Raw genomic sequence first — 12,837 nt, 5'->3', positions numbered from 1 at the left:
GAAATTTCATATTCTAAAATGCCTTCAAAATTACTTCATTTGTATTTATTCAGCACCCAAGTTGCTAAACAGTGAAAGTAAATTTTGAAAATAAAAACTTGAAATTTAAAAATACCTTAAATAGAATTTAAAACAGTTTCAAATTTCAAATGAAAACAAGTACACCTACAATCTGACACTAAAAAATCGGTAGTCTAAGGAGCTTAAAAAGAAGGTTTAAGTTCCTTGAAGACGTTTCAGCTCTCATCCAAGGAACGTCTTCAGTTCTAAGACCAAATGATGGAGAATCGCAGGTGTTTAATCCTTGGTGGGAGCTGTCCTTTAAGGGGGTCGTTGGCCCACTATTGATCATGTGCCTCACCACATGAGCCAAGGCGTGGGTCCGCAGAGGTTTTGGTGAAACCATTGTGAGACCATGCCTCACACTGTTATGTGACCCATTCAGGTCACCTGATGAAACGTCTCAAGGAAACTCCAGCTGTTTTTATTTCCAAGCTCCTTAGACTACCATGACCTGGATAAACAAGAACCTACACAGACATAATAGGTAAAAGTTTCATCAGGGCATTGGTGGTTTAGAAAAGCCAAATGATTATAAATAAGTTTTACCAAGAAATTTAAACGATTTTACAGAGTGACTGAAGAAATCACTCTGGGCTTTTACAGTTCAGACCTCATGACTGTATAAAGTGACTGTAATCACCTTTAGGGACCATGCAAGTCTTTAGCAAAGTCATGCTGTAAAATGTGGCAGCAGCCATGTTCATGAGTCAGCAACTTGCAGCTGTAGGCAGGAGCCTGACTGTGTAGGGCTTAAACACAAGCAGACAAATCTTAAAAATGGTTGTAAAACTAACAGGTAACAATGAAGAACTACAATAACCGATGTGGTTAAAAGCTTGGCAGGAGCATTTTGGATTAACTGTAGTCTGTGTATCTGGAGGTGAAAACCCCAGATGATAGAAAGGAGTTTATAATTGTTAAAATCTCTAAAACAACTGGAAAAGTATCTTTTAAAAACCGAGTAGGGATCCAGTCTGACAGGTAGGCGGAAGAATTGGATGGTACCACTGTGTGTCAGGCTTCCAGAGAGATCTGTGGCTGAATTCAGTGTAGCACTGTTTTATTAAAATAATCAAGAAATTCAAGAAAAACAATTCACACTTTTCTATTGAGGATTGAACAGGTGGGATAGGCAGTGGTGGTTTTTAACTCTCTATCCCATAAAGGTGAGCTCCCTCTACCTTTAGTGTATGTCAATAAAAATGTTCTTTGTTGAGCATTAGAATTTTTTCTGGGTTTTTCCAGGGGTTACTGCATAAGCAGAGATCACGCTCACTAATATCTGATTCCAACCCAGTGATTTTGTTCTTTAAGCAGGCCTGAAATATGACAGAAACCACTCAGTTCAGAAAAGAGCTTCCGAGGTTGCTCCTAGTAGGTCTTCAAAGGGTTAAAAGGAATTTTAGCTGGGAAGTTGTGGAAGATGGTTGGTCCTAGCTTCCTTGAATTTTAAACTAGCAATTGAAGCTAAGGTTTTAACAACAACGATGGAAGCTTTTAGTTTGTTCTTTCTGCATTACCTCATAGCCTTTCTGTGTTACCTCTTTACTTTTCTTAGTTTCTCATTCAAGCCTTCAAGTCATATTTATTCAACATGATTGGTAAGTGATTTGAAAATTCCTGCATAAATCTCCAAATCATTTTAGGGCAGGTCTACAGTCCATCCAGGAAATATTCAGTTTGCCTGACATTCTTGAAAATTGGTTAAAAATAAGAAAACTGAAGTACAAGATGCATATAAGTATTCACAGCCTTTGCTCAGTACTTCATTGACACATCTTTGGCAGCAGTTACAGCCTCCCATGTTTTCATGTTTTTGAGTGTGATGTTACAGGCTTTCACATCTGTTTTTGGCCAGTTTCTCCCATTCGTCTTTGCACAGCCTCTCAGGCTCCATCGGGTTGGATGGGGAGTGTTGGTGCAGATCTATCCAGAGATGTTTAATCGAGTTCAAGTCTGGGCTCAGACTGCACCACCCAAGGACATTCACAGAGTGGTCCTCAGCCACTTCTTTGTTGTCTTGGCTGCGTGCTTACGGCCATTGTCCTGTTGAAAGATGAACTCTGCTCCAGTCTGAATTCCTAAGGTGATCTGAAGGCTGCATGAAGTTTAGAGGTCTCTAGTGACTGCAGCAAATTAACATAATCAACCATAAAAGAATAACTGTACGAATAGATCACAGAAGTCATGTTGAATCAACACAAATTCAATCTTATGTGAATACTTTGGATTTACTGGGGAAAATTAAGTGATGAGAAAAAGAAGAAATCACATGAGCTCACCACGTTTCACTGATGAACTCACTAAAATCAAGTAAATTCAAAGAACAGTGTGCTGCTGAAAACAAACTGTTATAATGTGTAGCTGTTAATAATTAATGTTAATAAATGAATTAATGTTTAACTAATGTTACTAATGATTCGGTGTCCAGCCTAGCAGACCCAAGTCAGTGTTTCTGGCCCGTGTACATTTGTACTGGGATTATGATATTTTAAATATTCATACAGTTTAATACAGTTTTATTAAAACCTGCTTAATTCATACAGTTTTGGGTGATTTCACTTTGAATCTGAAAAGTAATGTTAGGAAAACCTCAATAAAGATAATAAATTAAAGATCATCTAATACACCCTCCTACAGATTCTAGTGGGACAGCTAGCGTCAGCCTGATGTTTCAATCAGACCTGACCTGCCTGATTGAAACATTGTATCAGACTAAGTTAACAGTCAACAGCTACAAAGTCTACTTTTCTTCACATTGGAGTTTGTCGATCAGGTGCTTGGATGAAGGACTCCCACCACCTCTTTGCTCTTTGTGCTGTCTGCAGACTGACTCCACATTAAACAGTGTTTTTGTTTAAAAATCATACTTTTTATTCACACGGATGCTCCTAGATCCTCCTGTGTTACTTCCAGCTGACCTTTCTTACCTGGATGATCCTGATGAAATCTTTGGCCTCAGCACAGCTGTTACAGATATGTAGCCTCTCCTTATTGTCATGAATGCAATGTTATGCCATATTGGAGCTCCAGAGCTCGTCTCTTCTTGTCTACGCCAGGAGCCATGTCCTGATAGAACATTACTGGCTGCTTCCAGTAGAAAATCTCCCTTTTTTCAGCCTGGCTGGTTTCATCATTGCTTCTTTATAGTTGAAAACCTTCATTGTGAGTGCCGTGTTGTTGTTCACTGTGTACACCTCTTAGTGATATGATTTGTATGTGTGGATTCTAGATTAAGGCGTTCTCCATGACCTCTGCAGACCCTTCACATCAGTCACATGTGCTGACGGTGAACCTGCTCTCATCCGTGAACACCACAGAACGTCAGTAGTTGTGGTTGTGAAAGACTTGGAGCTACACAGTGTTCCGTAACTGTTTTTTTTCTTCCGTTAACATTATGGCACACACACACTGCTTCCAGCTCGGCACTTTTGGTTTCTCCGTGGCCAGCGTTCGGGTTGGCTCCACACTTCACTGCCGGTCCCTGGCGTCACTAAAGAGGGAACAGAGCTCATCAGTGTGATTCCTTGCCCTCAGCCTCCCTGGCGCTGCCCCTCGAGCATGCCCCTGCCACTTCGGTATTTTATGGAAAATTCCAATCAGGCTTCACGGTGCCAGGCAGTGATCACAGGACCCACTAGAGGAATTTGGGCCCTCAGGCCATGCTCACAAAGTCTGTTTCTGTTTGGTCAGAAACTGGAGGTAATTTTGTACGTCTCTGGCAGTGCTCATCCTGTTCCTCTTCACACAACTCACTGCCTGTCTGCTGGAATCTCTTAACGGTCTTGAGACACTTTTGGGAGATACAATAAATGGCAGTGGCATGGTTTAATGTGCTATCCTAGAGCAGTTGGACTACCTGTGTAACCTCTATAGCAGGGGTGGGGAACTCAAGGCCTCGAGGGCTGGTCCTGCAGGTTTTAGATCTCACCCTGGGTCAGCACACCTGAATCAAATGATTAGCTCATCACCAGGCCTCTGGAGAACTTCAAGACATGTTGAGGAGGTCATGTAGCCTTTTAAATCAGCTGTGTTGGATAAAGGACACGTCTAAAACCTGCAGGACACGGGGCCTGGAGTTCCCCCACCCCATCTATCCTTTATTGTTCCTCATTGGGGAAATTCAGGTGTTCTGGCAGCAAAGTGACAGGCAGATGGAGCGCGCAGATTCACACAAAACTAAAGAGTACATAAAAAAAACAAGAAGTAAGAGACTAGATCATCAGGAGCTTTATCAAAGGTGTCCACTTGATTTTATTGACAGTTTGACACATAAAAGTTCTACACCACAAAAATAGAATCAAATAGAATGAAGCCAGCAAAATACATGTTTATATTGACTATTGTCTTAAGTTGTGAACATGTCTTACTTAGTTTAACAGTTTAACATCCAAAAACTATGTAAAATAATATATACAAAAGCAAGAATGTTCTGATTCACATTCAGAGTTATTCACAGCTTTCTCCTCCTACCACAAGTACAAGGTAGGGTTAGCACATACAATGACTTAGACCTCAGAAGGTTAATAACTATTCTTCCACTTTGCAGTTTAAAATATCTTCATGTCATTTTCTTGTTTGTCTGCAGACAGCAGTCATCAGCTACGACTATCTCACAGCTTTCAGACACGTGGAAAATGGCACAGACGAATACTGGGACCTCAAGTCAAAGGTAGAGAACCACTTTGTTTCTTTAGAATTGGGATGGGTGAAATGTTGTTGTTGTTGTTGTTGGTGATGAGTTGAAGGTGAGCCAGACTGCCCACTGTTACCTGTTACCACAGCTGCCCGCTGTTCTCATCACACTTCTTTCTCCTGTTTGTGAAACGGTGCAGAATATTCAAACACTTTGTTGCCAGTATTTCGAAAACTTGTTCATCCACAAACTAAAGAAAACATAAAACCTGTAAAGGCATATTTACAGGTATAACAGGGACATCATCATCATCATTGTTTTGGAAATGTGGTTTTCAGTACCTATTTTTAAGACTATTTTCTAATTTTGTCTGTCCAGAGATGCAGAGAAAATATTATATAATGTTTTTAATCCTCTGAGCTTGAACCCATGGCAGGATTAGGGTTGGGCTTCAATGTAACCCTGTAGGTTTTTTAGAATAATAAAGTGACTTTTTTGGGGGGAAAATGAAAGTAGGTTTTGATGTGTGTCTGTTTGAATTGTCATTTATTGTCCCTTGACTTCAAAGACTTGTAAGAATAATTTTCGAAAACCAGGAAACAAATATTCTGACAGGAACAGGATTTGGTTTTTAAGTTTCAGAAACAGAAAATCAAAACAATTTACAAGAATTTTAACCAAACTTTTAACCAAATGTTCAGTCAGTGCTTAAAGTTTAAACAGTGGAGTAGGGCACACTCTGCTGGGCAAACTATGTGACGAGCCCATTTCTAAAATACCTCAAAGATTACTTTCTGTAGTATATTACCCATTACTAAACACGATCCAGACAAATGGGTTAAATGACAACATTACAAATGAGTCCAGATCAGTGGGGCACAAAGTGACCAGTGTTTGTATTGTTCACTGCATACAAACACTGACCTTGTTTTATGTTTATAAGGTGACTTTAATCATGACACTGTTTTTAAAGTTAAAGTTTTAAAGTCGACATGTTCAAATCCCTTTGAATTGTTAGTCTGCTGCTTTTACATTTGTGCTACAATGAGCAGAGTTTGTGTAGCTTCAGAGGAAAACAGTGCCACACATGGACAATACTTTTATTTTTATTGTACAAAAGGACGAGAGTGCAGTGGTAATTTGCAGACTGCATCCAGGACAGAAACATCTGCGTTGTACTGCTAACAGAACTTTAGCTCTTTGCTAGCACCTGCACAGACAGCAAGCTAACGCTAAGCTAGCAAAGAACCCAGCGTGATGTTAGAGCTGAGTGAACGCCGACCTCAGAACAGATAATAAATGGGGTGAGGAGTCAGACTGAAGCCTCGATTTCTAACTGTTCACTGTGGCAAATGTCTTTGTGCTTCTGGCTTTTTTGTTCAGACGTAATCACTAAGAGACAGATCACGTGTGTGAGTACTACATTACTTTTAAGAAAAGTGCTTTGTGTAATATGTGTAATAAATTGCATTCGCTAACAGTATTTCCCACACTGATCCCAACAAAGAGGGGAAATACCTCCATCGTGCACAAACATTTGACCACACAACATGCAATTAATCTGCACGTATATATTTACTTTGATATACTGTTTAGCAATGGTGGCAACTTTCAAAGCGGAGCCAGTGAGAACTGATAAGAGGACCTAAAAGGAAATGGATCCATGAGTGATATTGATAATGGAATCAGAGTCGCTAAATTTTTAACCTTTTTTTTTAAGACTAGGCTTAAAAATGTTTTGACCAATTGATGCTGCCATAGTCTCAGACTGCACTGAGCATTTTGTCTCTCACCTCTTTTCTCTCTCCTTGTTTTCATCCACAATGATCGCACTTAAACTTTAGTAACTGCTAAACTCTACCTCGTGTTAGCCCTCTTTCCTTCCTCTCACTGGCTGAGCCTTATTAGGCATCTGATCTGATCCATCTGATCAGTTTTTTGGTGGGATTTTCTTTGTTTTTGAGTGAATTCTTCTGTCAGAACCAGTGAAAAATCTCAAAAGTCCCTTTGGGATTTTTGATGGTCTTAAGGTCCATCAAATTGGTACAGTTTCAATTTAGATTATTAGTTTGAAAAAAAAGTTCAAACCTGTGTGGATTAGGTAGGTGTGAACCACAGTTTAAACCTGTGTACTTTATAGAGTCTACAGAACCATTACCACTGACAGAGACTGTTACAGTTACATTTGTTGCAAGACAAACACATTTCTTCAAATACACTGCTCAAAAAAATTAATGTAACATTTTTAAATATATTTAGTATAGCATAAAGTGAGTTAAGTAGCAGAGGGGTTGTTTGGTTTGGTTCTTTGGTGTTAATTAAATTAACAACACTTAAAGGGGCAACAAGCATTTGTTTTGGGTCAGCATCACTGGTAGCATGAGGTAATACATGGTTGTACAGGTAGTCCAACTCCTCCAGGTTTGCACTTGAAAATGTGTCATTTCCTGAAGGGTGGCTGGGTCCGAGGAAGCCTAATAGCACGACTACGGAAACTGCTCCAATGACTTTCACTTCTGAGCGTTTTCCTTACCAACGCGAGGTCGATCTTCCACAGAATCGACAGACTGAAGCTACTAATAGCAAGCAACCATGACATTCATGACTACACTGTGGAGCTATGCTACACTCACTCTTTCTCGACTTGGCTGCTCAGCTAGCCGACCACATCATGACAAAGAGGTGCATGAACAGTAGGATCACACTCATGCTTCCTGGACTTGGAAATACATGTGCAGACCCTTCTACATGCCCAGAGTGATCATCACTGCAGTGTACATACCACCTGATGTTAATGTTAACATGGTGCTCTTCCAGCTGTACAATATCAGGGCTCGCAAAATTTCAAAATCTCTGCCCTTCGGGCAGGCACTCTTCAGTTTTTGTTAGCCCAAAATAAATTTAAGTAGCCCGAATAAAAAAGAGAGCAATTTTTTAATGTTTTGTTTCCTTTACAATATTATACATTAAAGTATAATATTGTAACGGAAACAAAAATTAATCAGAAAATTGTTAAAATACAAAACACAACAACTGTATAAAATAGAATAGAATAGAATAGAATTCAACTTTATTGTCATTGCACATGTCACAGGTACAGGGCAACGAAATGCAGTTTGCATCCATCCAGAAAGTGCTTTAGCCGTGATATAGATATATTACAATATATATTAGCAATAATAGAGATGTGTAAGTATATTACAGAAATGGGTCTATTATGGTATGTTATAATGTACACGGTATGAATTATGTTATGAATATTCTATAACTATAAGTATGTACAGGCTGTAGTGAGTACAAGCTATGTACAGGCTATGAACAGGATATAAATATGAAAAAAACTATACAGAAATCTGAGATATACAGTTATACAGAAATGTGAACTATGCAAGTTATGAACAGTTGTAGGATTAAAAATTATCGTATGTACAGAATGATTATTTACACAGAACTATACAGTAGTGCAGTTAAGATAAGTGAGATATGTGGATAATTTCTACAGAGGCTATATAAAGTGCTAGTGGTTGTGAGTGGTGGTTCAGTCCATGTTATTATTGTGTGTTTGAGGGTACGGTTGTCCATTGTGTGTGTGTGTGTGTGTGTGTGTGTGTGTGTGTGTGTGTGTGTAGGTGGTTGTGGGTGTGTGTATGTTCAGTCCATGAGTTTAACGTGGGTCAGATGTCAGGAGGCAGAGTTCAGGAGTCTGACAGCTGTGGGGAAGAAGCTGTTCCGGTACCTGGTGGTCTTAGTCCGGAGGCTCCTGTAGCGCCTCCCAGAGGGCAGGAGGGTGAAGAGTCCATGTGATGGGTGACTGGGGTCTCTGATGATTTTCCCAGCCCTTTTCAGACACCGCTTCCTGTAGATGTCTTTTATGGCAGGAAGTGGTGCTCCGCCGATGCGTTGGGCAGTTTTCACGACCCTCTGCAACGCCTTCCGGTCCGAGGCAGAGCAGTTCCCGTACCAGACTGTTATACAGTTGGTCAGGATGCTCTCGATGGTGCAGCGATAGAAGTTCACCAGGATGTCTGACGACAGGTGGTTCTTCCTCAGAGTCCTCAAGAAGAAGAGGCACTGGTGAGCCTTCTTGACCAGCTTGGAGCAGTTGGTCGTCCAGATGAGATCCTCGGAGATGTGGACACCCAGGAACTTGAAGCTGTTCACACGCTCCACAGCCGTCCCCTTAATGTAGATGGGTGGATGTGGGTCAGCATTCCTCCTGTAGTCCACGATGAGCTCCTTGGTCTTCTCGGTGTTGAGCAGCAGGTTGTTTGTGTCGCACCACTCAGCCAGACGATCCACCTCCTCCCTGTAGGCTGTCTCATCGTTGTCACTGATGAGGCCAATCACCGTGGTGTCATCTGCAAACTTAATGATGGTGTTGGAACCATCAGCAGGTCTGCAGTCATGGGTGAAGAGGGAGTAGAGGAAAGGGCTCATCACACAGCCCTGTGGTACACCGGTGTTCATTGTGATGGTAGATGAGCAGCGGTTGTCCAGCCGGACATGTTGGGGGCGGTTGGTCAGGAAGTCCAGTAACCATTTGCAGATGAGGGAACTGATGCCCAGGTCTGTCAGTTTCCTGATGAGTTGTGAGGGGTGGATTGTATTGAACGCTGAACTGAAGTCTATAAACAGCATTCTGGCGTAGGTGTTGTTGTTGTCCAGGTGTGAGAGGACAGAGTGCAGTGCGATGGAGACTGCATCCTCTGTGCTCCTGTTCTGGCGGTATGCGAATTGGTGGGGGTCTAGGGTGGGGGGGAGACAGGATTTGAAGTGTGCTAAGACCAGCTGCTCTAAGCACTTAGTGATGATGGGGGTGAGGGCTACTGGGCGGTAGTCATTGAGGCTAGATGGGTTGGAGTTTTTGGGTATCGGGACAGTGGAGGTGGATTTGAAGCAGGCCGGTACCACAGCGTGGGCCAAGGACAGGTTGAATATGTCTGTCAGGACTCCTGCAAGCTCCTCAGAACACGCTCTGAGAACACGCCCGGGGATGCCATCAGGACCTGCAGCCTTGTGGACATTGATCCTGCTCAGCACCGCTCCTACATCGGTGGGGGAGAGAGTCAGAGGTTGGTGGTCTGGCGTCATGTCTGTTACGGTTGTGGTTGTGGGGTTCCCTCGCTCAAAACGAGCATAAAAGTTGTTGAGCTCGTTGAGGAAGGAGACATCAGAGGATGTGGGGGAGGGTTTGGTGGTCCTGTAGTCTGTAATGGTCTGGAGTCCTTGCCACATGCGTCGGGGGTTGGAGTTGGAGAAGTGTTCTTCTACCTTCTTTTTGTAATGGTGTTTGGCTTTTTTGATGCCCTTCTTTAGATTAGCCCTGGCTGTACTGAAGGCGTGTGCATCTCCTGACCTAAAGGCGGTGTTGCGGGCCTTCAGGAGGAGACGAACATCCCGGTTCATCCAAGGCTTCTGGTTGGGGTACATGATGATCCGTTTCTGGGTGGTGACACTGTCTGTGGTTTTGGAGATGTAATCCAGTACAGATGAGGCGTACTGGTCCAGGTCTGTGTGGGTGAACATATTCCAGTCTGTGTTTTTAAATCTGTCCTGGAGCACTGCGTCTGTCCCCTCTGGCCACACTTTAATTGTCCTCACAGCAGGTTTCACACAAAAATTACAATCATCAACTCAAATACTTGGTTCTAATTGAACAGAAATTTCTATGAACTTGTAAGAACTGTGTAGAACATGAATCAGTCTGTGTCAGATCCTGAATCTGAAATTTCCACTGAAGTCACGGGTAAGGGGTAAGTGGAACCAAGATCGAGGCCATTTGCTTTTTGAAGTTTGCAAAGACTGCTAAATTTTGACAATGGTAGTTCACTCTTTGCAACATAGTACACTTTGGAAAGATTTTTCAGGACTTCTGCTTGTGCTTGGTTTATTTTTAGTATGTTTTTTGCAATTGCTGTTTGTTCTGGGAAAGATACTGCAGACTGGGCAATAATACATTTCTTGCATTTCTGATGGGTTCTGATGGGGTCTTTCTTAAAATTACTGGTCCCAGTTACAAAGGCGCTTGTCGACTCAAATGAAATGAAACTCACAACACACCTGGCAGAACATTATGTTATTTAGCTCGTCATATTCCAGCCACATAAATTCTTTTGTCCATGAAACCAAAAAAGCTGAGCTTTCTTTTTGCCCCAGTCTGATTTGTCATAACTTTTCCGTTTTGTGGTCGGCTTTTCTTTGGCTGTCCCTTCTTCACCCTGACCTGTCTTATTGGGCTCAGCAGAACTAAAATACCGGCGTAAATCCTGCTGCTTTTACACACGTACTTACATAACGGTCAGCGATTCTCAGCGCAATCAACCTCTCACATGTTTAAGCTTGCTGTGGGAGATTTCACTTGTCACGTTTGAATAGTAAGCTAATGAGTGATAAGACGACGTCAGAGGAATTGGTGTGCAACTAATCGTCACTCACCAATCAGTGCTGCCGCTCTCTACACACCGTTCGCGCGATCGCAAAGTGAAAGTGAAAGCAAAAAACAAGCACAAATTCAAACGCGATTTCAATATGTCACAGATTGACAGTGGCTCATCGATGCCAATGACATAATTACTCAGCTACATTTGCGAAAGAAAATGCAAAAGCATTGACACATATTTTTCCTTCCTATGATAGCCCGACGGACAGGGCTGAGATAGATTTTGGAAGCCCGACTGGAAAAATCGCTAGCCCCGGGACGTTGGGCTAGCGATTTTGCGAGCCCTGAATATAATACACAAACAGCTGCAGGCCCATCCTGAGGGAGCTTTTTGGGGACTTCAACAAAGCTTGTCTTCAGTCTGTACTCCCTAACTTTGTACAGTATGTACAGTGCTTCACCAGAAGGACGAATAAATGAGATCACTGTATTTAAGCAAGTCTACAAGACTCTACCCCTCCCTAATCTGGAACTGTCAGATCACTTGTCAATACTTCTGATACCAGCATACATGCGCAGGTATCAGGAATAGATCCGCACCTCCCATTAAAGACATTAAAACCTGGCCTGAAGGAGTTCTCTTCTGATTGTAAGATTTCTTTGAGAGCAGTGAGTGGAGCATTTTCATCATGACCTTCAGGAGTACACCGAGACAGAGCTGCACCAGCAACGTAACAGTGTACAAAAGTACTCTGGTCGATATAAACCAAAAACCTTGGATGACCACCGATGAAGAAATGGAACTCAGCCTTCAAGTCAGGGGACAAAGCTCAATACAGTGTGGCAAGGGCAGAGCTGTGGAGAGCCATCAAGGGTGCAAAAGAGGCTCACAAAACGAAACTGGACGGGTTAGGGATGCTCTGTAGTGGGAGGGACTACAGACCATCACCAACCACAGAGGGTCCACACCTGTCACCACCCCGCTGAGACCATGCTGGCAGAAGAATGAAGCCCCTTTTCCATTAGTACCTACTCGGGTCGGCATGCCATAGTTCTCAGGGTTTTCCATTAGGATATAGTAGCTGGTACTTTTTTTGTACCCGCTCTGCCGGCGTTCCAAGTGATCTGAGGCGAATCTGAAAATGTGACATCAACAGACTTCATCCTAGCGATTGGATAGTTAGTGGCATCACTGGGTGAGTCATGAGAACGTCTCCTTTACGAAAATCAAAAGTGCCAGTTTTGAAACCCGGTAATGAGGGAAATGGCTATAAAACACAACGCCGTGGTGACACAGAGTCACAGACCGTGCAGCAGCCATATTGTGACTCGATGTCCACCTTTGTTGTGGCATTCGTGTTGCATTATACTGTTGCTGTAACTCAATTGTAATGGAAAACGAGGTGAGTTGTGCCATGTCGAGCCAATCCGACTAGGTAGTAATAGAAAAGGGGCTTTAGTTAACTTCTCTTGCTGAAGAGCCCGGACACAGCTGAGCTGCCTCCTGATTCCACCAGCGCTGCGCTCTTGTCTTCCAGGAACACCCGGTGAGGCAGGTGGTGAAAGCTGTGAACATCAGGAAAACTCCTGGCCCACATAGAGTACTTGATAAAGTACTTTGTGCCTGACCAGGAGTTTCAACCTCACTGTCACAGGCCCCACTGACCAGCGTCCAGGTCGCCTACAGGGCACACAGATCACCAGAGGACCGCACTGCCACAGCCCTGCACACAGCATTCTGTCACCTCGAGCAACCTGA

The 12,837-nt window shown here is 42.7% G+C and overlaps 1 protein-coding gene across 5 annotated transcripts in view; it reads left to right on the top strand.

Annotated features, from left to right (window-relative positions):
* adck1 (aarF domain containing kinase 1) overlaps positions 1–12,837 on the top strand; it is a 115,221-nt gene that overhangs the window by 1,582 nt on the left and 100,802 nt on the right. For all 5 annotated transcript variants that reach the window (XM_005477718.4, XM_019349057.2, XM_005477719.4 and 2 more), the window contains one exon: positions 4,652–4,735. In XM_005477718.4, the coding sequence (XP_005477775.1) occupies positions 4,652–4,735 (84 nt within the window). The remainder of the gene's footprint in view (positions 1–4,651; positions 4,736–12,837) is intronic.

The sequence above is a fragment of the Oreochromis niloticus genome, linkage group LG19 (genome assembly GCF_001858045.2).
Source record: "Oreochromis niloticus isolate F11D_XX linkage group LG19, O_niloticus_UMD_NMBU, whole genome shotgun sequence".
Lineage (NCBI taxonomy): Eukaryota > Metazoa > Chordata > Actinopteri > Cichliformes > Cichlidae > Oreochromis > Oreochromis niloticus.
This window is presented reverse-complemented; position numbering and strand designations above follow the sequence as displayed.